General features: G+C 41.5%; 1 protein-coding gene and 1 non-coding gene across 10 annotated transcripts in view; both read left to right on the top strand.

Moving 5' to 3' along the window:
• The window catches only part of LOC137863315 (high affinity cAMP-specific and IBMX-insensitive 3',5'-cyclic phosphodiesterase 8A-like), a 175,041-nt gene that overhangs the window by 147,035 nt on the left and 2,483 nt on the right, over positions 1–25,523 (top strand). For 7 of the 9 annotated variants that reach the window (XM_068696363.1, XM_068696362.1, XM_068696364.1 and 4 more), the window contains 11 exons: positions 991–1,039; positions 1,289–1,424; positions 3,557–3,755; positions 6,551–6,768; positions 7,629–7,761; positions 13,265–13,429; positions 14,344–14,473; positions 15,244–19,318; positions 21,168–21,336; positions 21,946–22,012; positions 24,756–24,822. In XM_068696363.1, coding sequence (XP_068552464.1) covers positions 991–1,039; positions 1,289–1,424; positions 3,557–3,755; positions 6,551–6,768; positions 7,629–7,761; positions 13,265–13,429; positions 14,344–14,473; positions 15,244–15,353 — 1,140 coding nt within the window. In that variant the 3' untranslated portion in view covers positions 15,354–19,318; positions 21,168–21,336; positions 21,946–22,012; positions 24,756–24,822. The remainder of the gene's footprint in view (positions 1–990; positions 1,040–1,288; positions 1,425–3,556; positions 3,756–6,550; positions 6,769–7,628; positions 7,762–13,264; positions 13,430–14,343; positions 14,474–15,243; positions 19,319–21,167; positions 21,337–21,945; positions 22,013–24,755; positions 24,823–25,523) is intronic. The other 2 variants (XM_068696359.1, XM_068696357.1) reach the window with 2 other exon arrangements.
• LOC137863389 (small Cajal body-specific RNA 15) lies at positions 24,458–24,588 on the top strand. The gene has a single exon (XR_011100890.1). It is a non-coding gene; the product is annotated as a small Cajal body-specific RNA 15 (non-coding RNA).

The following is a 25,523-nucleotide window of genomic DNA, read 5'->3' as shown; positions in this document are numbered from 1 at the left end:
TGCTATTGAAGAGTCACTGAGCCAATTAGAGTGGTAGTGCTCCATTTCCTTTATATCGCAGAACTTCAGACTAATTTGCTTCCAAATTTGAAAAATAAAAATGAGTTGTAACAGTTCCTGTACGTGTAGGCATTGCATGTTCAGGTACAGCATCCACATTTACCTCAGCCATGCTTTGGGTACATAGCATAGGGAGGTACATTCAGAAAGACTGATTTTTTTTTTATAACCATTTTTTTTTACATCATGACATTGATGTAAACATTGATGTGTGGTAACTAACAGTCTGTATACATCAAAAGAGGAGGCAGAATTTGGGCCACAGAATTTAGAATTATGAGCAGAAAGGTAAATATTAAATGGATCATTCAGTTAGTTTTAATCCTTTGGCTGAGTTTTCACATTAGGCATCATGCCAGAATTACACCTAGGACGCACTGAGCTGGAGAATACACAAGCATACGTTCTTTGATAGAAGGGAAGCCCAGAGTAATTTGTTGCTCTGTAATCCCAGCAACAAATCACAAGATTCTTATGCTGCTGAGGTGACCTGATCTGTCAATACCGGGGGAGGAGAGCAGAACCATGTCTCCATCCGTGCCCTCCCACCACCCACCTTTGCTTGTTGAAGGGAAGTATACAGACATATGGTGTCTGGTTTGTGGCATACACCCAGACCTGGTGTCTGTGTTGTCCAAACAAGGGTGGATGTGAAGCTGTAATTCCAGACTTCTATCTGCACCTGAGATACTCAAGTTTGCACCTATCAAAGTTCATATTGTATCCCACCTCTTGCAGTTTCTCATCCATAATGAGCTGTATGTAAAACAAGCAAATGTTAATAGTGCACACAGATATAGCAGAGGCAGCTTTGATGACTATGATATGTTGTAATCAGGGTTCTCTAATGTCATCGTGCTATTTGTTGTCATCATTGTATAGACCTCTTTTACAATACCCTGCATTTAATTCTCAACTTTCATTGAACAGGATGGTTTGCGAAGATTATCAGGGAATGAATACATACTGTCAGCAAAACGTAAGTCTTAATTTGGCACTTCATTAAACGTTAGCATATTAAAAATTTTAAGAAATATGCAGAGTGATCAGTTGTTCTTTTTATGAACATTGTTTTTACTTTATTTTTATTTATAAACATTTTTCTGCACATTACTGAACTATACAGAAATGAGACCTGCTAGGCATTTGTACAGAAAAGAAACTTTGTAAGAAATAGTAGTGTATCTTGAGGTTATTAATAGTGATCTGCAAGTATATTCTTCAACAGAAACTCATCAGGTCGCTGGCAGTTTGATCTCTCCAATCTCCCTCAATGACATACCCCCACGGATAACACAGGCAATGGAAAATGAAGAACACTGGGATTTTGATATTTTTGAACTTGAGGCTGCCACCCATAAAAGGTCAGTAAACTCAAGGGCTCATAAATTCAAGTTGCTGAAAATTGACTTAAATGTCATCCTGTAATCAGCTCTTCAATTTCTCTACCTTTGCTTTTCAAATGGAATTACTTATATTTTCAAAGTCAAATGTTTGAAATTTTCTCATTGTGTATGAACCGATTATATATTTTTGTTTCATCATATGTTCTTTCCTGCAGATTCCCAGTTGATGTAAGCGAAAATTATGTATCTTTGATATGGTATAATAACAAAGAAACATCATTTTACAAGCCTTTCTTTTCTGTTTTTGAAAATAGAAAAGTTCTATCAATCAAATTGTTATCTTGTGGGGATTCAAATTCAAATTATGTGCAGCTACACACAGAGTCAACACACTGGTCCTAATTTAATCAGTTTTTATAGATCATGATTTATGTTCTCTTTATGTAATTGGGTATTTTTTTGTTCCTGGACAGTTCAAATACAGCTTTTCAGCAGAATTCTCATTTCTGGGATCAAAAGAATTTCTTTATTCTATCAATTTAGCAGGCTACATTTTATGTATAAGATTAACTGAAATATTTACTGATAAAAAGTAAAGCATACCAATTTCCATCACAGGCATTTCCAAAAGTTTTGATAGTCTGTACTTCATTAGCAAATGCTCCCACTATGATTGTAAATCAATCTTTTTGTTTAAATCATTGATTTTATTTCCTGATGCCTATCAAAAATTCTCCTCAGGGTCTAGTTTCATGTGTCGTGGTTTCTCTTAGCTTAAAGCTTCTGTGAGATTGTAATTTGAAGGCTAGATTCTGCAATGAAATTGACTGTCTTAAGCCCCCATCAAAATCCCAGGTCCATGAGAGCTTTGAAAGATATTTAAAAACAATGTCTAAGCAAGATACTAAGGTATTTAATTAACACATACACACTTTAATTTTAGGCAATGTTTTTTGAGTCAAAAAGGTGGAAAACATTCAGAATTTTTTTCTTCCTTAAAGTGATCCAACTTTAAATTTCTTTGTAAGTAAAGAAATTTGCACCATTATTTTAGGTTCTTTTTTCCATATTTTTATTTCTGATGAAGTATTATGGATACCGTAATTGAAAAATAAAGTTAATGTAGTCAGTGTGATTTACAATTTTTAATATGCACATTGCAGTAACTAAAAGAATTAAATATCCCAGGTAACATGTATGAGATGACCAGACAGGTTTATCTTTTCTTATTGACTTGAAGAGGCCACGGGAGGACGAAGGAGGTGTTTTGTTGCCTAACGGTATTATAATTAGGATTGCCTCCTGCTGCTGTTAAATAAAAGCAATTCATTTATTAAGGGAATTAAGGTGATCTTCAATGAATCACAACCATGAATATGTTATTAATACTGTCTTCAAGCCCAAGCAGACATATGGTAGTAAGCCAAGATAATTCATTAAGTCTAAGCCTACTACAGTAGACATTGCGGTTCCCTGACACAGAAACCTGGAGAGATCTTTGGCAGTGGTACATGTGGTATTAACGATCTAGCAGTCAGGGAGATCTCACTTTAGTGAAATCCCAGCCAGCACCTGTTTTCATTTACTTCCAGAATGCTTCCATATCTCATCCTCTATTGCATACAAAATCAATGAGCAATGGAAACCTTCAAGTGGGGTGTGTGAAAGAAATGGAGCAGCTCTGCAGAGCAGAAAGAATACTGATTGCAGCAATATATAGTATAGATATACTTAATCTAACTGTAAACAAGCTAGTTTAGGAAACTGGCAGTAGTAAGATTACCTCCCTCCTCAAATGTTCTGTGTTCAGTACATACTAATTTATCTCATTTTAGCTGCTGTCTACATTTACCCAGCATAGTTTCCCCAAGCCCCAAAGTGCTGCTACATGGAATACAGCATAAATATAGAGCCTGCTTAATATTCCTGATTGTGTGAGGAACTGGCATATTCTGAGAGTTGGCACATGATAGGAAGGTTTCTACAGATCTGGATTGCAATTCTGAAACAAGCAAGTCTGTATACTGACCTGACACGTCTTTAGTTAAAAAAAAAAAAAAAAAAAAAAGTATAGATTCATACTATTCACATTATGTAATGTGCTTTCAACCTCATTTGTTTTAAAACTTTGTGTTTGTTTTTCTTCACAGGCCCTTGGTTTATCTAGGTCTCAAAATATTTGCTCGCTTTGGAATCTGTGAATTCCTAAACTGCTCAGAATCAACTCTGAGGTCGTGGTTACAAGTTATTGAAGCTAACTACCATTCCTCCAACTCCTATCATAATTCTACTCATTCGGCAGACGTGCTACATGCCACTGCTTATTTCTTGTCTAAAGAAAGAGTAAAGGTGAGTCCACATTTCTAAGAAACAGCATAGGTGGGAAGTATAGGTGGGATTAAAGCAAGACCTCTCAGAAAAGATGCCAAGACCCATATGTCTACTTAGTGCTGACCCACGTGGCAGCTCTGAGGTCAAAGAACTGGGTTGCTTTACACAAGTTCTAGGATCTGTTGTGTAGTATATGTGGAAGAATGGATACTAGTATTACAGGAATTGAGCTATACTTGATGAGAATAAGAGAGCCTCCTTCTAAAACAAAAATTCCTGGTATAGTTAATTTTTCTCATATAGATGAGCTAATGACACTATTTTTGTGATGGTCCCCACACATACAGATTTAATCAATCATCATTTCTTATGCCTTTTTGCAAAAGATTCCCAGGACAATATAGGCCATAAAATATTTTTGGTACTTCCAAAGCTGTATTACCCACTAGACGAGATGCCCTGAGGCTTAAAGAGACTGCATTGGAGAAGAGTGTTGAAACAGATTAGTTGTTGAAGTTCCTTGTACCATAATGCCCAGTGGTGTATTAGAGCCTCTGACAAGCAGAATAAATCAGAGCAGCGTTTGTTCTCACACACCCAGAGGGCAGACTGGAGTGTGAGAAGGGGAATTAAAACAGTGCTTGCATGTGTACGCAGTGGAGTGGCAGTACGTATTTCTGAGTTGCATTTTTAGATAGAAATTCCTACCATGAATTGGCCTGCCTAAGGATAGTGCTAGTGATGGGCACTCGGCTGAGACATTTGTGATTGTAAACAAGCTTCTGACAGCTCATTAAAATTGTAGTAAGTCCCTTAACCTGGAGCTGCAGCTTATTAGTGTGCTCTCCAGAGGCTGACTCACAGATACCATATGCCAAGTGGGAATAGAACTTCACAGGATATTTGCAGTCCCTTATTTGCCAGAGGTTTAACTGGTCTTCCCAAGAACATCTATGAAAAACAGACAAGATCTGGAATCATTTCAATGCCACAGAAGCATGACTGCCTCCTCCTTTTCAAAAATGTTATTTCCATTCCTCTGTAGGCATAGCAAAAGAAAAAAAAAAATGTTGCAACAGAAGAAGGAGTAGAATCAAAGTTCAAGATTCTCTCTTTATCTTCTCAGATTTACAGCCCAGCTGCTTTTGTGTTGTCCAGAGTTCAACTTAAGTTAAATACAGAAGGCCAGATTCTGCCACTCAGAATCACACAAAGATTTTTTTTTAGTAAATTGAACTCAGTTCTTGTCTGGGAAAACTTTCTGGCTCCCAAGTTAAAGCAGTATTCTCAGAATCATTTCCACTTCTGTGCCATAGGAGTTAACACAACAAAGTTAGAATCCTTGACCTGAAGTCAGAGGTAAAGGTACTGTAAATCCCTTTGAAGTTTGTTATGTCACACTCAGGAAATAAGCATGAGATACATTGCTGTGGCCCTACAGGTCAAGTATTCTCCAGTTTCTTGCCACTTTCCATCTGCACAAGTCTTTCTCAGCCAGACAGAGATCAGTGTGGCCCTCCCAGGAGAACTTGTTCTAAAATCCCTCTCCCCTAACTTTATACCTCAAAATTAGAATCCCATGAGCAGCAGCTGAAAGAAAGAAGGAAGAACTTAACACACAGGAGATAGTATTTCAGACAATGGTAACTATGAACCTAGGGTAGAAATACTTCTTTGCCTTTTCTTTTTCTCCACAAGAACCTTTTTGCAGTCCTCACTGAATAATATCCTTGCTCCATCAAAGTCACTGCATTAATTTCACACGGTGAAATAAGGTATGCACAGTCTTTTCTACTGAGTGAAAAAGTATGAGTGAAAAGTCTGACCATTGTGAATGGTACAATCAAAGTCAGTAAAAAATGTGGACATTAACTCAAGCTAATTGAACTGGAAATTATCTGTCCTGCATCTAGATTCATCAGGGAACAATTCTGCTCATGTCTCTTTCGTTTTATTAAAAATTTTAACATAAGTGTTTTGTATTTATGGTCCTTCACAAAAAGCACAGCATAAACACAGCATAAAGGTTAGTTTCAAGAAGCATACAATAAAGTTTTCTGAGATCCTTAGTGCTTTTTCTCCTATTAGTACAGTATTAAAATTTAGAGTATAAAACCTTAAAAATCAAATAGTTTTGTGTTTTCTTACAGGGTAATTGTAACTAGACATAAAGCAATGACCAGTGTCAGTAGACAGAAAACATGGAGTGCAGCATGGTAGAAGAATCTGAATCTGATACAGCAAGCATAGAACAGTGTCACATAATTTTTCCATGGATATAAACCATCAAGAATTCTTCACAGAACTCATATTAGCTGTAGCCTCAGGACAGTATTATAGAACTGGATGTATGTGAAATACTCTTTACAAATCACAAACCTAGCCAGCACATAAGTGGAATATGATTAGGACACATTCAGTTTCCAAAAGAAATGAAGGAGTCTGGTGGAAATATAATTATTTTTAGCAGTGTTCATTTTTTTTTCCAAGGGTATTTCCCTAACTCAAGTGAAGGTGGTTCATGTGTTGTTAGAAAACACAAACTAATTTATTACTTCGCATTTATTTAATTTGATGTGCTTTGTGAAAGGTGTGGCTAAGGCAAAATTCAAGAGGAACAAAATGACTTAAAAAGTCATGCAGTGTTCAATGAAGCTTATAATGAATTTTCCATTGCTCTGTCTAGAACATCTGACCCTTACTGATCTGCAGAGTTCTGGCTTTTCTCCCTTAGCAACTTGGCTTAACCTTTATGGACAGAGTAGGGTTTCTAATGAGTCTGCCAGGAAAACTAAGCATCTTTCTATTTCCAGCAAACTTTGGATCCGATTGATGAGGTTGCCGCACTTATTGCTGCCACAGTCCATGACGTGGATCACCCAGGAAGAACAAATTCTTTCCTGTGCAATGCTGGCAGTGAGCTAGCAATTCTCTACAATGACACCGCAGTGCTGGAGAGCCATCATGCTGCCCTGGCTTTCCAGCTCACCACCCGGGATGACAAATGCAATATATTTAAAAACATGGAAAGGTAAGCTTAAACACAGGGTCCCTGTCTGCCCACTAACATCTCTCAGTTTCTTCTGAGTAGTACAAGATAATGCAAACAAGCATCCTAGAGGAGAGCATGCCTTGTGGATAACTGTATGTAGCCTTTGTGAAAGTTTGCTTCTAAAACAGTACGATACTTCTGCTGGCCCGCACAGGCTTAGGAGTCTTTCCATGGTTTCAGTTCCTCCTGTGAATAAAAAGACAGACCTTGTCTAAGGAGCTTACAGTGTAAATCCTGACGTTACCAAAGTCCTATTTTGTATTCTTGGACACTGAAGATAAACTATGGATGAGTGGATGTATGTTTGCTGGGTAGAACAAAGATGGAAAGAGTCAGGAAGAATCACTAAAACATTAAATGTCTTCTTGCAATGGGAAGGATAGTGAAGGACCTGCTCTTCTCCTTCCAGCACAGAACAGGAAATACATTTAGGGTGAGGATGACCACTGCCTTGGCTCATTCAAGATACAGCTGAAAAGTATTGCTGAAAACTTGGCGGGAGCTTGAGCTGTGGTTGAGTGTCTGTGCTAAAAGCCTTGGGAACACACCGGTGTGATGTGTCCTGGCAGCCCTCCTGAGTAGCTGGTGCCTCTGCTTCTGCACAGCTCTTACACTGTTTCTCCCAGAGATCCAGTCATGCCTCTAGCATATATGTCTCTGTGCACCAAAGGGTACTTCATCCAGCATAGATGTAGCTACCCAAGCCTTTCTTACTATTCTTTCTTCCCCTCGCACCTCTCAGCAGCACAAATGGTCTTTAGCATTTTTGTTAGAGTTGTTTTAGCAAGCAGCCCTTTGTGAACCAGCCAACATTCTTAATTGTTTCCTTCTTTAAACAGGAATGAGTATCGAACCCTTCGCCAAGCCATTATTGACATGGTCTTAGCAACAGAAATGACAAAGCACTTTGAGCATGTCAACAAGTTTGTCAACAGCATTAATAAACCCTTGGCAGCGCTAGAAGAAAATGGGGTAAGCAACACTGCAAATCTTCCTTAAAATAAATAAGCAGGGACTGGGAACTGTTGGCAGTAGGAAATCTCCATGTGGTATTCTGAGAAAGTTCATGAGAAACATGGAGAAAGAGAGGTTAGAAATGTGTCTTTCACCTCTGGGTTTCAATACCCATCTACTTAATGTCATCATCACCCATTTTGAGGATGAGTGGGACTCACGTGGTTCCTATTAATATTGCAGCACTATGATGTTTTATGAGAACCAGCCATGTACTGGGGACCAGAAGCCTGTATATGTTCCTGTTAAAAATGTCATTTTGATGAACCCAGTCACTCTGGTGGAGAGAGTGCTAGCAGCAAGACCTTGCATTCTTTTTGGCCATTTCTGCAAAGGGGCCAAGATTTGTCTCAGGACAGAAGCTGAATTACTCCCTCCCTCCCAACGGGAACCACTGGTGGTGCAGCATAAGGGCAGGTATACTGACTGCCATATGGCACAGTGTGGAAATCAGGGCCCTCAGCTTTCACTGCTGCCTGGCAGCATTCATGGGTTTTCTGCCTACTTTCTTTTTTAATCTTTAAAATAGATCATGGTGGCATTATGTATCATATAGACATAATCAATAGCCATCTGGAACCCCATGGACACAATGAAATTGCCTGTTAGGAGCTCATTCTAAAAAACCACACTAGTTTCAGTAACAGCTTCAACCAGCAGATTTTTTTTTGCCAGTAAGAGCAGCGTATAATTTTGTTGGAATGGTTTTTGCAAAGAGAAGATTTTCAGAAATGGTTATAATAAAGTTTGCAACGGTGGCAATGTCCTGCAGGAGCTGTAATGGTTTTCTGTGTTTTCTTACAATGTTTTTTTTAGAAAGCCACATTTGTGACTGTTGTGTGCAGTGGGGGAGGGCAGTCTTTTTTATTATCAGAATGCGGGAGAGGGACAGATCTTGTTCCTCACCCATCAGAAGCAAACTGGAGCTTAATTGGAGGAAAGTACCTTTGTCCACAAGAGTATGTGCTAGAATTAGCTTTGTTCTTGGCACCCAGAGATGCTAATGAGAACTACATGAACGTGGAGCCAAAGTCCCAGTAGGATACTGGTTTTTACTGACTAAACTAGGAGAAAGGCTGTTAATTCTGTGGCTGTGAAGTATTTTTCCCAGACAGCTCCACGTCGCAGAAGGCTTTAAAGTCACAGACAAATATTGTTGACTTCTGTGGGTGCTGTGTTGGACCTTGTGTAGTTGTTCACCACCTAGGGCATGCCTACACTTCAAGTGGCTGCTCACTGCTATCAGCACCTAGAGAAGACCAAAACTAGTTTGTGCGTGTTTGTTCTTAGATTCATCATTTAATAGCTAAGCCTTTGTTATCACAGTTGGTCTCCTATCTCTCACAAATAAAGGAAGGATAGTAAAAAAACATGCTTAAAGTTGTCAGAGGTTACCAAATGGAAGGACTACCATCTCTTCAATGTAGCGGCTCCGTTTATGTGCCTATTACAGTGCATTCAGGCCTTAATTCTATCTTCAGATTCTGTTTTCACTGACTCTTCTTTGACTTCTTTGAGTTCTTTCACTGCCCACTGTCTTGTCATGCCCTTTTCAGTTCTCACCCACCATTTTGCTCCTTGGCTTCTCACTGGCTCTGCCTCTCTTCCTCCTCCTTTTCCCTGCACTAGTTCTCACACTCACCAAATCTTTCCTGTTTCAGTCTTCCTCCCCTCTTCCAACGGTGTTGGCTTGCTACTCTACTCTCTCTTTCACAGCTCCCAGGATTTTTATGCCATTCTACTTGTTCCCTTCTCCATTTTTGCATTCAAAGCAGGCAACAACCTCCTTTTCCCTGCTTCTGTTTTTCTGCAGGTTTTGTTTACTGCAAGTAAGGGAGAGAGAGGCTCCCTGTTCTTAGTTATAAAACCTGGATTTGGACAGTGTCTGCTCCGGCATAGCCAAGAACTACAGTTGCAGCAAGAGTCTTGTTCAGACCCAGGCTCCAGCAATCCCTATTGAACATATACAAACCACTTTTTTTTTTTTCCCCCAAAGTTTGTAACACGTCCAGCAGCTTTTCAGAGATGGTGACTGGCTTAACCCAAAACCATTCCTCTAACTGAATTCCAGGTCCTCATTCATGAAGATGTGAGAAACAGCAGTAATTCTTAACATGAGCATGAAGACCTTATTTCCCCAATCTCATATTTAGAAGCCACCAAGTCATTTTTAACTGCAATTTGCAAGAAAAAAAAAATCTGCCTAAGGCAGACACCTGGTGGGGAAACTTCAACCAAACAATTTCAGTTGGCAATCATGGACAGTATTAAACAAAATCTTTCAGTGTGGAGTATCAGTCTGCAGGCTAACCTACAACCATAGCTGTAGATGTAGATTTGTTGTTGTTGTTGAACGGTTGTAAGAAATAGCATGCTAATACATATATTTGGATGCTGGATAAACATTTTTTGTTTCAGGATTGTTTAATGGAAACATAAAGCCAGAAAAATGGATGGAAAATTGTAAGGGTAAATGTTTTGCTGCTCAGTTTCTTGATTGTAACAAACAAGAGAAAAAGAAGGGGGAGTAATTCTTTGTAGATTACAAGTAAGTGAGCTAGCCAGGAAAAGCTAGGGCACTTCTCTTTCTGTACACAACAGTCTGCAGTGTTACCATCCAGTATCATCCCAGTGCTACCATACTGCAGCCCTGCTCAGCCCCCAGTTTCCCCTGGCATGTAGGCACACTAAGGAGCTATTCTCCGGTCAGAAAGAAAAGGAATAGAAAGGGAGTAGATGGGGGAAGAAAGGAGGATGAGTAATGGGTATATCTGCCAGAAGCAAGGAGGATATAATGGCTGTTGTGATGAGGACGGAGGACTAAGAGGAGCTGCAGAAACCTGTGAAGTAGGGGATGCAATGTAGAGAACGGGGCAGGGGTGAACTCAAGAGATTATCTAGCCCATCCACTAAGCAGGAGTAATTTTACCTACAGAACTGCTTCGAAGAGGCTCGTGTTTACAGCTGTCAGGGATGCAGAAGGCACAGCCTCTCTGGGGGCCTGTTCCCAGAGAGAGGAAGAGACTCGGAGGAGAACCAGGGGGCAACTTTCTGAGCAGCAGTGTCTGTCCAAAGAGCCACACTCATCTCGCCTGTTACAGAGAGCTGGATGGCTGCTGCTACCTGGGCCTGTACAGTCAGGCAGTAAAAATAAGGACAGTGACATACAGAAATCAAACTAAGTTTGATTCTGCCCTTGAGGGCCAGGGGCTGCAGAGAAATAACCTGCCCCACAAAGTATTTGTGATTTATAGCAAATTCTGCCCAAAAGTGGGTGGAAAGACAAAGGCTATATAATTTGTATTGAAATCAAGAAGCAAAATGTTTTCCTTCTAGCTGGGAGTTTCTCAGTTCAGCAGGTTCCTATTAAAAGGCCTGTAATGTGTGAGTGGGTGAAACCAATCATTTGCTGTGCTTGTTACTAGCAGAACAACACTGACAGATCCCCTTTCAAGTCTGGTCGTATATCTGGTTGCAGCGGCAGCGTGTGTTTCCTGGCCCGATTTCCAGTCGTGGCTGTGACTCAGTGTAATGTTTGCAGGCTGAGCTGCCAACCGTGTGTTCCAAATGGGACAGTTCCACTTATTATTTTTTTTTTATTTATTATTTTTGTACATATTTGTTCAAAGAGCCATGCTGAGAAGCTGCTCTGTTTGTTTCCTTTCTTCTTTTGTTTCATAAACTGAAAAAAATCCTTTCCAGCTCCAGCATCCTTTATCCTCCCATTTCCCTTCATGATGTCACCTAAGCCTATGACAGGAAGCCAACATCTGACATGCAGAGACACCTCTGCACTCTGAGCAGGATGCTGGGACTAAGCACAGTTAGCACATTTTATTCCCAAGACATCCGCATCCAGCAAGTAGAGCTGTGCCCTTGGTTTGAACGGATCACGGAAGCAAACATCCTTTCTCGATTCCTGGTGGTTTACCTAGGAGGATATTCTCTACTACCCTTAGCTGAATGATCTCTAATCATTTTCAGAGCTTAGTTTTTACTCATAGCTTTTGTTTCTAGAGCCTCTTTACTTTATGTTGACTTTCTCTTGCCTCATGTTTCTATGCATTTGGAGATGTATGCAACTCACTTTGTTTCCCCTGTACTTTCCCTTCAGCATATCTAAAAATGAGGGAAAAGAATTGGTTTGAGAGTCTCATTTCAGTAGGAATTGTGGAGCTGATGTTTCTGAACCAGTAGTCTACCAAATGACAATTAATAATCTAATAATTATTATATTCTTCCTTCAGAAAGAACTTTCTTCCTCAGAAGAACTTTCTTCTGAAAAATATGTCCTAATAAAAGATCAGAATGTTTCTGCTGCTTTGTAGAAGCTGGCTAGTATCTCCCTCTTTGTGCAAAGTGCTGCAGAAACTGGTGGCTTATTGTTCTTGCTACTATCCCTGTGACTCCTTCATTGCATTGTCTGTAGACCAAAACCTTGTTGAGTGCTAGGGAAGTCTAGTATGTTCCTTGCTTCACAATATTTTTTTTCCAAGTAGAAGATGAGTCTTTATAAATTTCTGTACCTACTCATCCTGAAAGAGTCAGGTAATAATAAGGCCCTTAGATGTGATTTTTAAGATATTTTAATCCTGAATGTCTGTTCTTTGGAAACTCACTTATCAGAGCTCCACAGAAAATAGCTTCCAATCTGGATCTTTGGAACCTTTACTCATATTAGCTGTATGCTGCCTCCAAATATAGAGTACTGTTGACGTGCTTGTATGTGCAGCCTGGGAACCAAATATAAGCCGTGTGTGGGCTGAAACCTTTCCTAGACTTGCAGAGGAAAGATGAGGCTGTGTTCAGAAGCATGGTTTTAATATATTGCTTTAATACCAATAAACTCTCAGAAAGCAAAATGCCCAGTCAGGTCAGAGACTGATGGGCTCACGTGGCTGCAGTGGAAGAGAACGAGGAGCACGCCTGAGAGGCAGTGTGGGATCTGGCTCTCCTAATGGCAGCGGCACTGTCATAATGATCAATGCTCATGCTGGTGAGCTTTGCATGCAGAGGACGACTGTGCATGTCGTGTCAGTTCTTTTTTTGTTAAACCAGCTATTCCACTGTTAATGTGCACGTCTATTAATCCTTGCATTTTAGCAGAGAATTACCTTTTTCTGCCTACATAGTGCTCGTCACTAACTATGCAGTGATAAATGGATCCTCTCCACACTTTTAGAGGCACGTAAGACATAGAGGGATTAGGTGACTTGCCCAAAGATGCCCAAGAGATGTCACAAATACAGTGAATGGATCCAGAAACGAGTCCAGTGCTAGCTCAGAGCTGTGGCTAACTTTCATAATCCCCCTATAAATTCAGCTGGACATCAAATATGACAGTCAGTAACAGGACCGATCCCTATAGGATCTGCTGAAGACATTCCCAATGCAGAAAGCTTTTGACTAACAGATAACAGTTTTTTGTTAATGGATTGTTTTTAATTCTCAAATGTTACAGAATAATGGTGATGGAGAATCAATCAAAACTGTTCTCACGTCTCCTGAAAACCGTATCCTTATCAAACGCATGTTGATAAAGTGTGCAGACATTTCCAATCCATGCAGACCCATAGAGCAATGTATAGAGTGGGCTGGACGCATCTCTGAGGAGTACTTTGCACAGGTAAGACAGCTAAAAAGGGCTGCTGACATTACATGTGAGCATCTCTGTAAAAGCAAAGAGAAGTGTGCATATACTGCCAATGTTTCAAAACATCTAAGAGTGCATTAAGCAATCTGAAAAATACTGGTTGTTTTAATCTGAAATGATGGGATATTACTCATGCCACTACTAGATACCTTCAGACAGAAGAAAGTTGACATCTACAATGCAAATTCTTCAAGACTACAATGCAGTTTTTGAAAAACTTAAGCCTTTAAGTTGTTCAGTTTGGAGGTTGTTTTTTTTTTTGTGTGTGTGTGTGCATTTTGCTTGCATGTGTTCCCATCACAAGGCAGAGGAAGGGGGCCTCTAAATACCCAATATGTCTCAAGAATAGGATCGTGAGGTTCTAGTGTTAGCATGGGAGCAGCACTCACTCCAAAAAATACTCTAAGACCTTAGTAAACCATGTCGAAGAAGGTTTTTATTACTGATGATAGACCAAATACTGAAACTGGATCTTGGTACCTCAATTGGGGGGGGGGGGGGGGGGAAGAAAAAAAGAAGATACTTTGCTAACTCTTATTTGCACAGAATGCTCTTCCATTAGTGTCTGACCATGGATATGTGTGTTTTAGCTCTGAAGCAGTCATAACTTCAATTAGTAGTGCATGGTGTAACTTAGGGATGGCTTTGTGTGTAAATGCAGATGATAAATGTCACTTTGTGCAAAACACTGGAAGGCACTATTCAGCTACCGTTGGCTGAAACCTGTGCAAGTAGGTGCTTAAGATTAATTGCTGCTGCTTCAGATTTCTTGAGGTTTCTCTGTTTATTTAGCAGTTGCATGATCTAGTCAGTGTCAAACAATCTGCTGCTAAAAGAAGCCGTTAATGTAATGTGTCGTAGAATAATCACAAGAGTGTTCTTTGCAGACTGATGAAGAAAAGAGACAAGGTTTACCAGTTGTGATGCCAGTTTTTGACAGAAATACTTGCAGCATCCCCAAGTCACAAATATCGTTCATCGATTACTTCATCACTGATATGTTTGATGCCTGGGACGGTAAGTGAAACTCTGCTGTATTTCCTAACCAGAAGCATTTTGTAAACATTTGAAAGTACTGTGATATAAAATTGCTTTCTTTTGGCTCCTAAAGAAAATGGGAGAAAAAGGAAGATTTCTACAGTTCAAGTAAGCTTAGTAGTGTCATTATTGCTTAAAAGTATTTTGATACTGCTACAAACTATATTCTCATGGCTTCTCTTTAATATATTAGTTTCAGACAGAGTTTAACTTTCTTTTTTTTTTTAAACTTGCTTCTCTATAAATGGAGAACAGAACACATTCTCTTTGATAGCACTTTGGGCATAATCATTTTGTCTGTGTTAATATCAGTTACTCTTCAAGACAAATTTCTACAGTCTGGAAACTGCTTGGGGGAGCAGCTATTTCCTTCCAAGTGCTGCCTCCGTGGTAAAAGTGGTCAGAAATGTGACTCTCCTGAATGCCAGATCATGACATGTGACTGAGATTTGATAAAGTAGGATAATTACAGGCATAATTAGTTATGCCCCTCCTGCAAAACTGCGCCCCTTTGCTGGTGCTTGCATTACTAGTATTAAATAGACTCACAGAATTGTTCTCAGTAGCCTGGGAAGATACATGAGTGATGAGAGCTATAAAGCCAGAAACATTTCAAGTATCAGTATGACAGATTTAAGCTTTCCTACTTAACACAGTTGCCCAGACATTTCAAGTGATATTTAAGCAGACAGAATCATGTGACTGTTCCAATTCTGCAAACTAAATACACTCTGCCCTTTCTTCCCTAGCATTTGCAGACCTGCCAAATTTGATGCAGCATCTGGATAATAACTTTAAATACTGGAAAGGACTAGATGAAAGGAAGCTGCGGAGCCTTCGACCACCACCACCAGAATAGCAATTAGACTATGGTGTGTAATTTACTAACCAGATGCATATTTATTCAAGCTCACTTTTGTTCATGTGATTTGAGATTTGTTTTGGTCTCTTCAGTATTACAGTAAGGCTAGCCCGTGCACTTGGGGAACTTTCAAATTCAAGAGAACATGAGGTCAGCAGTTGACTTCCACAAACTACCATGTGTGGACTCCAATGAAATAAGCCTGTCAAGTGGAATTACACTGGATTGCTGCAGTACTCGTACTGAAGAGGGTTCATTAGTGAACATGTTTTTGTGCTATCTTCATACCAGTATGTGAAGCTGGAAGACCTTGAAGAATTCTCATAAAAAAGGACATTCACCAGAAGATTTTGCATAATCCTCAATTCCGCAAGTGAAAAAGAAATATCTATTAATAGTGACTCACAGCTTTTATGAGAAAGCTACATGCTTTTTATAAGCACTTAAGACAGTTACGTAGAACAATCAGACATTTAAAATGCAACTCTCCATGAAGGAATTTTTGATCTATGAAAAATAGATGTACTCTATTTTTTCACATCACAGAAGGTGCAATCATTCACTTCTGAGCACTACTGAAAGTGAGTTCTCTTTAAGAAATTTAGTAGCAAATGTAAAAAATAACACAAGAATTTTTGAGGTTGATCGTTAGCATCTATGATTAAAATGATATGTTTTATTTATTTTGTTAGATGTTCAATATTTTCTATGAATTTATAAATACTTAAAAGCCAAAGCCAACTTTAGATGCATTACAAATTTACATGATTCATACTCATTAATATACATTTAATTGATGTACAGACCTTTTATTTTCATAATGCAAATACAAAATACTATACAATGATACATTTTTATTGCACTGTAAGGATAGATGTGTATGTTTAAATATTGTCTGATTTATGTTAATTAAAATAAGTTTTATTGCAAAGGTCTCACTTGAGAATAGTAGAATAAACAAGAAATGTATACTGTCTGAGCACCAGAACTGCAGTAGTTCTCCCACAAACCAGTGACGACCACCTGATCTTCCCTTGGCTACAGAAGATAATAATATGTTGGAACTTTTTGTTTTCTCCCATGAAATTTTATGACTGAATTCCCTGTCAAAGTCTGCCTTATTTTATATAGTATTTCTACAAAGCATTCCACAGCATATATGAAGAGGTAATACTAAACATCTAATGAATTTCAACATTTTATAGCGTATGTATTTTCCTCTGCCATGAAAGAAACAGAACATAAAACCTCCAACAAAAACCTTTAACTCAACAAGTTTGTAAAGGCTGTGTACCTTCACAATTTGAATGAAACCTTCATAGCAAACACCAGAAAATAATAAAATGTATATTTTAAGAAGTGTCAAAGTCCTAGCCATTTCATTTGAAATGTATACGTACTTTGTAGTTTGCAGATGAACAGATGCATGAAATCCTTTTTAAAATAACTGCTGTCTGGGGAAGGGAGGAGTCGAGGGGGTTGGATTGGCAATAAGGGTGATGAAAGGTGGTATATGGCTAGCAAGTCCCTCTGTTTGTGGCCTGCCCTTGGCAAACCCATCAAACCCTTCTGTGCACTTAGACACTGTACACAGCTAGAAGCAGTGCCATGCTGTATTGCACTGAAGGACTGAAGGAGTATCCTGTCAGCCTTTCCAGTAGGCAGGAAGCCACTCCAAAAGCACTGAAGGAATTGTTAACTATTGTCAGTTCAGAGTCAATTGACTGATTTTAGAGAAGGGACATTTTGAACCATTCCTCAAGAATCACAAGCTGAGGAGAGGTGGACGATGGAGCAGTTCAGGGGCTGCAGCAGCAGGAGCCTTAAAGCAGGTAAGAAAGGAACAGGTGACCGCTCCAGGTGTTACCTGTTTCTGTATTTCTCCTTCATCTCCTAGCTAATGATATTCATGATATGCTACTATTTGTAGCTCACTGCTCTTTGTGTTTGCATTGTGCCCTTCTGCCAGTGCTGCCCTCACCATGTTTGTATGTTCTCCCTTTCTACTTGGTATCTGGGTTAAGTGTTGGGGCAGCAGGCAATTTCCTTTCCTAATTCCCTTTATTTTATCAGTGCTTGTATATTGCCAAATCTGGTGGGGCTCAGACCCTGCCTAGGAACATCCAGACCATACCGATATGTCAGTGATTATAGTTGGATAGAGGGTATGGGGTCCTCGTTGATCTTCCAGGAGTTTGACAATCATTACTGAAGGTTAAAAACAAACAAACAACAACAAACCACTCTATCTTTTCAAAGGGAACGTGCAAGTAGAGGGTGAGTTAGCTGCCAGATGTGTTGTTTTCCTGGCAGCGTTACACTGTGTCTCCATACACATGAATCTATTGTAATCAGCTGTAATTTGCCACCTGGTGTTAATCTCTTCCATTGCATGCAGGCTCCTGTGCCTAGTTCAAGGCAAAAAAACTACTCTGGCTCCTTTAGAGGAAAACTGCATCAGGCCTTCAATATCTCTACTAACGAGCTGCAAAGAGGATATGAGAGGAAAAGTAACAGCATATGAGTCCAGAGAATGCCTTCAGGAAGGGGGTAAAAAACTTCCTTCATAAGCGTAGTTATTGTTCTGGGTTGTATTAACGAACGGTGAAAGCAGTTAATCTGCTATAAAAATGCCTGCTGCATCATCACTGAAAAGATGTGAACAATATGATTAATTCCCTGAAATTCACACTGCGTCTTTAATGCCATTACTTGGAGTGTAGAGCTGTGCTAATCAGCCCTCTGTATCAGCTAGATTTATGCCTGTATTGCTGTACAATAAATTCACTAAACGTAAAACAGTAATTTGCAGCCACTGAATGCAGCTCTGTTCATTCTGTTGCCCATCTAAATTTTCCTGTTGCCAGGGACAGATTATAATTAAAGAAAGTCTGGAACCAGCATGCCTGATCCTCACCCAAGTTCTCTTCCCACTGAGTGTCTCTCAGTGGATTACATCCCTTTTGCTTTTTCAGTCTGGCACCCAGGGATGGAGCTCTGCTGGGGACAGGAACCATGAGTTTACTGATGTATTGATGGTCCTTGACTATGGAAGGGAGAACACTGAAATAAACTGGAAGAGTATGTTTAAAATTATTCCCAGTTTCAGACAGTCTTATACAGAGTCTACACTTTTCCTTTATTCTTGGTTTAATGCTAATACAAGAGTAAATTCCAATGTAGACATGATAATGGAGAGTTCTTTTATTCACCTCTGGGGCTTTAATCTTACAGCTTGTTTTAAAACTGAATAAGGTTCAGCAATTGAGCATTAAATGAGCCGTTCAGAATTGTTAGCTGGTTTTCATGTTACGTGTTTTTATTCAGGCAATACTGCTGCTAAACCTGGCTATCAATTTAGTTGCTTCCAGGTGACTCTGGAGCTGTTATGATCTGGAGAAAAAAAAAAAAAAAGTTGGTACTTCAGCAAATTGCCCAAGATGAATATCTTGGTCCCTTCAAGGGATAGGTATAAAATTCTGGGTAATAACTGCCTTTTACAAAGGAGTTATTGCGTGTAGCCAACTTGTCACAGGTCTGAATCTGGATTTCATACTAGTTTTCCCAATGGCTCTATATAAATTAAAAATCACCCAAAATTAAATGAATGTCTTGGTTTTTGTTTCAGTGCTTTTCTTGGTAGCTGTCTCTGCTTGTCTCAGTAGACACATCATTGGTACGATACTTGAGAAAATGTGTCATGAACATGAAGGAATTCAAGCAATGACAAAGCCTTTCCTATATGAAAGAGGAGAAAGGGTAATAAAATTAACTATCTACTAATCCCTCACAGGATGCTCAGAGACAGCACAGGAAAACTGTAGCCAGTTGTGTCCTTCTGTGAGACCAGAAGGGTTTGAGTCATGACTCTGAGTGGAGCACTCCGAAATGAAGTCTCAGAGCTGTTCACAAGCTTCAAAACAAGTAATCTCTCTGCTGACGTGTGACATCATGCCTCCAAGGTACAGTGGTCCCGGGGTGCTCATTAAATGATAGTGGGATGGATTGCATTTCATCCTTACATGATGTTTGGATGCAGAAAACAAGCTTTTAAATTACTGCCATGTCCCTCCACAGCCTGTGCTACAGGTTCAGAACAAAGGGATGTCCAGGTGCTTCACGTACTTTTTTTTTTGTTTTGCTGAAGCTTTGGTTCTGTAGGCAAAGGATTTCTTTGTTGTATCTCCACTAAATGCTTTCTCTTATTCCTGCTTTGAATGTTACTAGGGCAAAGTGTCTCATGTTTTCATTTTTTTTCCTTATTTAAGGATCTCCTCCCACACTTCCCAAACAAACCTCAGTGAATTTAGCTTTGCAAATCTTGTCTGGTTATGTGTTAGCATCCTCTTTAACAAGCAAGCCAACTGAATTAGAAAAGGCCAGAGGATTCAGAGCCATTAAGCAAAATGGGCTTGAAGCTTCTAAACGCCTCTGAGATCCTGCACCTTCAAGCCCAGCTCATGGAGTAACCATAGGTGTTTCTCAGGCCAGGGAAAGGATTCTCATGTTTTGATCTTCCATTTTTTCCCTCTCAGCTTCTTTGTCTTCCATTTTTCTTCCGATGCCATTTGCTAGAAGTACTTCCCTCAGCTTGCACAGGCTGTGGATCTCCCTCAAACACACAGCCCTAACACTGGGACTAAACCCTGCCAGTCAAATGGACACTTGCTGCTTGCAACAACTGTTAGCACAATGCAGTCTTATTTTTTCTGATACAACTTCAAGGGAAAATACCCGGTATTGGCTGAAAGCCTTACACTGGTACCCGCAGACAGGAGAGTGCATAAGTTAACTGAAGCAGCTTGTGAGCAGTGCATTGCTGCTGCGTGCAGTGTTGTTCTCCCACGTACAAATGGAAGTTCAGGAGTGTTTGCAAGCATCTCTGCCTCTGGGGTTATGTTAGCAAATGCAAGCAGCCCTGGACACTTGAAATTTGAATCTCGCCTTTCTTGGTTTGCTTGCTCCCCCCCTCGAGTGGCAAGAGTCATTGCTAGAGCTAAAACTAATCTTAGTTCAGTCCATGGTAATTAACAAAAGTTACTTCATCCTTTAATCACATTGATTTTTCTTGAGGTTGAGGAATAGCTCAGCGATGTATAGTTTCAGAGGGGAAGTGAGGAAGGTGATTGCCTGGCTTTGAAATGAAAGGAGGAATTTAGCTAGTGTGCAATTATTCAAGTAAGAAGTTGCTCCCGTCTGTCTTTAATATTCCAGAGTAGTATTTGATGTAAATCCTTCCCTAGAGTTCATTACATTAGCTCTTAGCTCAACCTGAGAACACTGAGTGCCAAGTTGGGTGTGCAGCGCATTTTATAACCAAGCAGAACGACGTCATGCTAGTGATCCTGCAGCTCCCTAGCTCCTTGGGAGGAGGCATGGTTTTGTCTTCAGCCTAAATGTTTGACCAAATTCCCTTACTGTTTTCAACACAGAATGTGTGAGAGTATTGCTTTTCCACCAGGAAATGTCCCTTTTTGCCTAAATTAGATGTTATTTTGCTACTGGTATTTTTCTTTACATGAAATTTTTCCTTTATAAGAAAATTCTTTTTTCTTCATAGATCCCTAAATGCTTTACAAGAAGACACATTCCCCCTTCCCCCCTCCCCCCAGTAGCCCTCTTGCAAGTGGGTAAAACAAGCTGCAGGCCAGCCAGTGCTTTGTCTGCACCCACCCTGGCCTGGAGCTGGGGGGTGCCAGGCTACTGCTGAGGGCTCTGGGCTTAACCATGCTGATCTTCAAAAAAAAAAAGCAAGGAGAGAAGTTTAGAAAGCAGGTGAGTTCGTAATGGTTTGCCACTGCCACTTTACAGAGACACTGATCAGAGCTCCTGAGAAGCCAGAAATCCGCCCTCCCTCACCACCTTCACTGAACTTCAGCGAGGCTCACAGGAGAGCCCAGAGACACCGCTGCGTGCACACCGTGTCCCAGCGCCTGTCCCCAGCGGTGGGTGGTGCCAGCTATTTCAGACAGTGTTTACCGTAAGTAAGACTGCAATGATATAGGGTGAATGTAAGTGCTATGAACCAGGCAAGGTGCCCAGCTGACACACAGAGCCAGAGCCTGGGCTGGGAATGGCATGCATCACATTAGACAGTTTTGGGGCATAGTGAGGGAGAAAGCACCCAACTGCATGAATAGACAGTTCTCAGGACATTATCAGAACAGAATGAAATTCTCCTCACCATGCAACCAAGCCCTAAAACTGAGCAGCCTCTCCCAGCCCCTGAAAATCCATGCTGGCAGACTCAGTGCAAATATGCTATTCCCTGCTATGACAAATTGCTGACGTGCCAAGGTCAGAAAGCAAAAAGTTTTCTGCACTCCATCATGCCAGGAATAAAAAGAAAGAAAGAAAGAAAACAAAAAGCTTTGTTTTAAAATAAATGGTTTTAAATAAGCAAATATTCTTTTGAACCACCGTAGAGTACAAACCTAATAATATTTGTTAAGTAACTATCAGTGACATATTTAAGTCTGGCTTAGTATGTATTAGCAGAGTGGTATTTGTGCTGCTTTTGTTGTAACAAGAGTCAATAGCATTTCTAGAAGATGATCTGAAAAAAGGGTTTTTCTTTTTTTCCACTTAGTGTCACACAGAAACACCAGCTGAGCAGCAGACCCGCCTCAGGACTTTCAAGAAAAAACCTTCCTAAGGTACTGATTTCACTGAAATCATATTTCTCTTTCATTGGCTTAGTTCAGTTCATGTTCTGCTTCTGAAGTGCTATTTTTTACCCATAAATCCACTTCCTTTTATCACTATGGCTTTCTGAATTGCCTGCCCCAAGACTGCAAATGCAGCCCTATTATTATAGTCTATCTGAAATGCCACAGTGCCGTGGCTGAATAAAGTTCTAACACATTCCACCTCTTCTGATCAGCTGCTGCTCCCTGAGGTCTGGCAAAAACTAGGCTCACTGCTATCCTTGACTACTGCAAGGCTTTTTAGGGGGCTAGGGACCACCTCATAGGGCTAAAATCATGTGAGGCCCTGGGGAGGCTGGAACCATGACGGACTTGACCCAAGATACACTAGCAATGTGCAGAAAGCCACTGAGGGACCAAGAGGGCACAGCACAGCCTGAAAGCTGATGGTTGCTTTATCACATGCAGCAAAAGAAAAAAGTATCAATGTCTAATTTAAATTGACCTATGTAAATGTATTTATTTTGTCTATCCTTTGATGTTTGCTTATTTAACTTTTGTAATAGCCAGATATTAACTCTAGGGTTAATGTGTAGACAGAGGAATGCAAAGCAAGAGCAGTCTATAACCATTGTGATGCTGAGTTTAAAATGGTTGTTGTGAAGTCCTGCACTGGGAACAAAGGCTTTATTTTACATCTGATGGGTGGTGAGGAAGTCAGAGTGCTTCTTAAGTGTCCTTTCCTGTATGTCAATACATGTTATCTCTTTGGGCCTGCTCAGAAATTTGGGGCTTAATAAATCATTACTATAGACCACACACTTCCACCTCCTTCTCCCTGCCATTGTGGGGTGTGGGTGAGGCGGAAAGGTTGTGCTCTGTGGGACCCAAGGGGGAAAACTGCAGTTTATAAATCAGGCTTGAGCTACCCTGAAATCATAGTGAAGCTCTGCAGGCAAAAATGCCAGCTAGGCTTTTATCTGTATGCCATGGCATCACAGGTCGATACTGTGACTTCCTTCTCTTCTTTAAACCTTTCATGTCAGAGGAATCAAAGACCCCTACCTCCAAATTGCCTCAAGTTAATAATAGCAGGAACAGTAGTTAGCCCAGGTTTGAAAGAGGCTTTGATTAGATACTGCTCTTTGGTAAGCCGTTTGAAAGGCAGTAGGCAGTGTTTGCTTGGAAGAGAAGCCTGATGAGCAATTTGCTTTTCTTTTGCTGATGCCAAGCAGAGCTTTGTTATCCCTAGAATATGGAGACCACAGAAGTGGTTTATGGCTACTGCTCATTACTGCTGGCTATTTCTTTGCTTTGTGTAAGGATAAAAACTCGTGCATGAAGCCCAGCGGCCTGGCCTCACGCGTGACAGCTGCTCCTGTGCTGAGCCTTAGCAACCGCCTTGCCCCTCAGCTTGCTCTCCCATGGCTGTTTTTTCCTGCCTGGGACTGGCCTGGGAGACTACAAGAAAGCTTTATAACTCAGATTATAAATGGTGAGGGCTTTCAATGTTCACTTCATTAAATGTTTTACTACCTGGGAAGCCGTGAGGCCCATCCGACCCTGAGTGCGCTGGCACATTAACCACGTGTACTGCAGCTGTCGGTCAGCGTGGAACAGAAGCAGGAGGGGCAGAAGTGGCCGGGGCCCCTCCTGACCGTGTGTTTTCAAAGCCTGCAACTGGAACACAAGGAATTTTGTTTTAGGATCAAAAGAAAACCAAATGCCTCCAAAATGCCTCCAAACAAAGCCTCTCAGATGCCACCATTGGCCCAACCCTACATGCATGGTTGGTGTCCTCACGGACTGTGGGAGCTGTGGGCACGAGGGCTGGAATACATCGGGAACTTGGCCAGGGCCAAGAACTCTCTTTAAAAAATAAATAAATTAAAATCACATCTCCCTCCTAAAAAAAATCTCTGTGTTCCCCCGGGCAGGGCAGGGCAGCTGAGGGGGGCGGAGGCAGCGCCCGCTCTGTTCCGGGCGGGCAGGAACGCGCCAGGAAGCGGCGGCGGGGCCCGGCCCTCAGGAAATGGCGGCGGCGGCGCCGGCCGCGGGGCGAGGCCGGGCGGGCCCCGGACCCCTCACGGCGGCGGCGGCGGCAGCGGGGACCGGGCGGCGGCGGGCAGAACCCAGACCTCCCCCCGCTCGGCTCCCGGCCTCCAAGGGGGCTGCGACGGGTCCCGGCACCCGGCCGCCATTTCCGTGCCGCCCCCGCACCGCGTGCCGGGGCCGGTGAGGAGCCCGGGCGCTGAGGCAGGTGAGGATGGCGGCGCCGCTCGGCCCCGCGCCCCGGGCGCCTCTTGGGCTGCCAGGGGCCGGCTCCGGGCCGGCTGCGCTGAGGGGAGGCTGAACGCTGCCTCTGTGGTGCTGGGTGCGAGGGAAGGAGCCGGGCAGTGCGGCAGGGATCAGGCACGCCCTGAGGCTGCCCCGGGTTTCTTGCTGAGGTTTTAGCTGGAGGACTAAGAAAGTGGAGCCGGTGACGTTATATTGGCTCCACTGATACTATCCTCCTAAATTAAACGGTGGAAGAGCAAGGCCTGCCTGTGAGATAAAGTCGGGACCTACTTCCTCTACCTACAAGGCTTTTTTTTTTCATGGTAATCAGAGCAGGTTAAAAGCCAAGTGTTTGTATAGAAAACGCTGGGTGGGTTTGATTTGAACAGGACACGATGCACCATGTTCCAGGGCAGTTGCGTTGCCTGTTGTTGCACTTAACGCTTCTGATGTTCTCACCTGTGCTTGCTCACAGCCCCTGGGTTCCTTTGTCCGTGGCTCCAGGACTGGGTGATGAAGGACACGGCACGCTGAGGATTACGGTAACCAGTGTGAAAACTGTGCTTGTGGTAATGGGTGCTTAGCCCTCCTCATTTGGTGTAAACCTGTTAACCCGTGCAGCCTTGTGAAAGGGCTTGGTGCGATGCCCTCCAGTGGCAACAGTGTGTACTGGTATTTTGAATCAAGAGGAAACAGAAGGGAATTGGAAAAAGGGATCCTAAATATTTGATACCCCTAGATGCAAAGGTACCTTGGGTCTTAGCACATGTGGTTTCTCACAGAGGAGGAAACCCTGTTGTTTTCAGCATGAGGCCAAGACTCCTGAGTGTGGTTTCAAGTCCCTGTTGTGCCACAGTCCCTGTGTTCCCTTGTCTGTGCTGCTTCTGTATTATTACAGGATGTTGGGAGAACAAGGTGCCTCGAGAGAACCCTGGAAGGAGTGCCTAAAAACAGTCCAGAAAAAAAATCACTTTGATCTCTGGCAGAATCCTGCTATTGACTTAGCCCTCTGGTCAGCACAGAAATAACTGTGCTCAGAGGGAGAATGACTGACCAGCCTGGTGATTTCAAGAGATGCTGGCAGCTTGCAGCAAAGTCTCAGATTCTGTTTCTTAATCTCCTCAGCCAGCTGTGGTTTTATTATATTTTTTCTGCCTTGCTCCCTGCTGTTCTGCACAGAAGCCTACCACAAACCAAATAAGATGACTCTTACTAGGTACCGAAGGTTAGGTCAGCATTGCCT

Source organism: Anas acuta, chromosome 12 (genome assembly GCF_963932015.1).
Source record: "Anas acuta chromosome 12, bAnaAcu1.1, whole genome shotgun sequence".
Lineage (NCBI taxonomy): Eukaryota > Metazoa > Chordata > Aves > Anseriformes > Anatidae > Anas > Anas acuta.
This window is presented reverse-complemented; position numbering and strand designations above follow the sequence as displayed.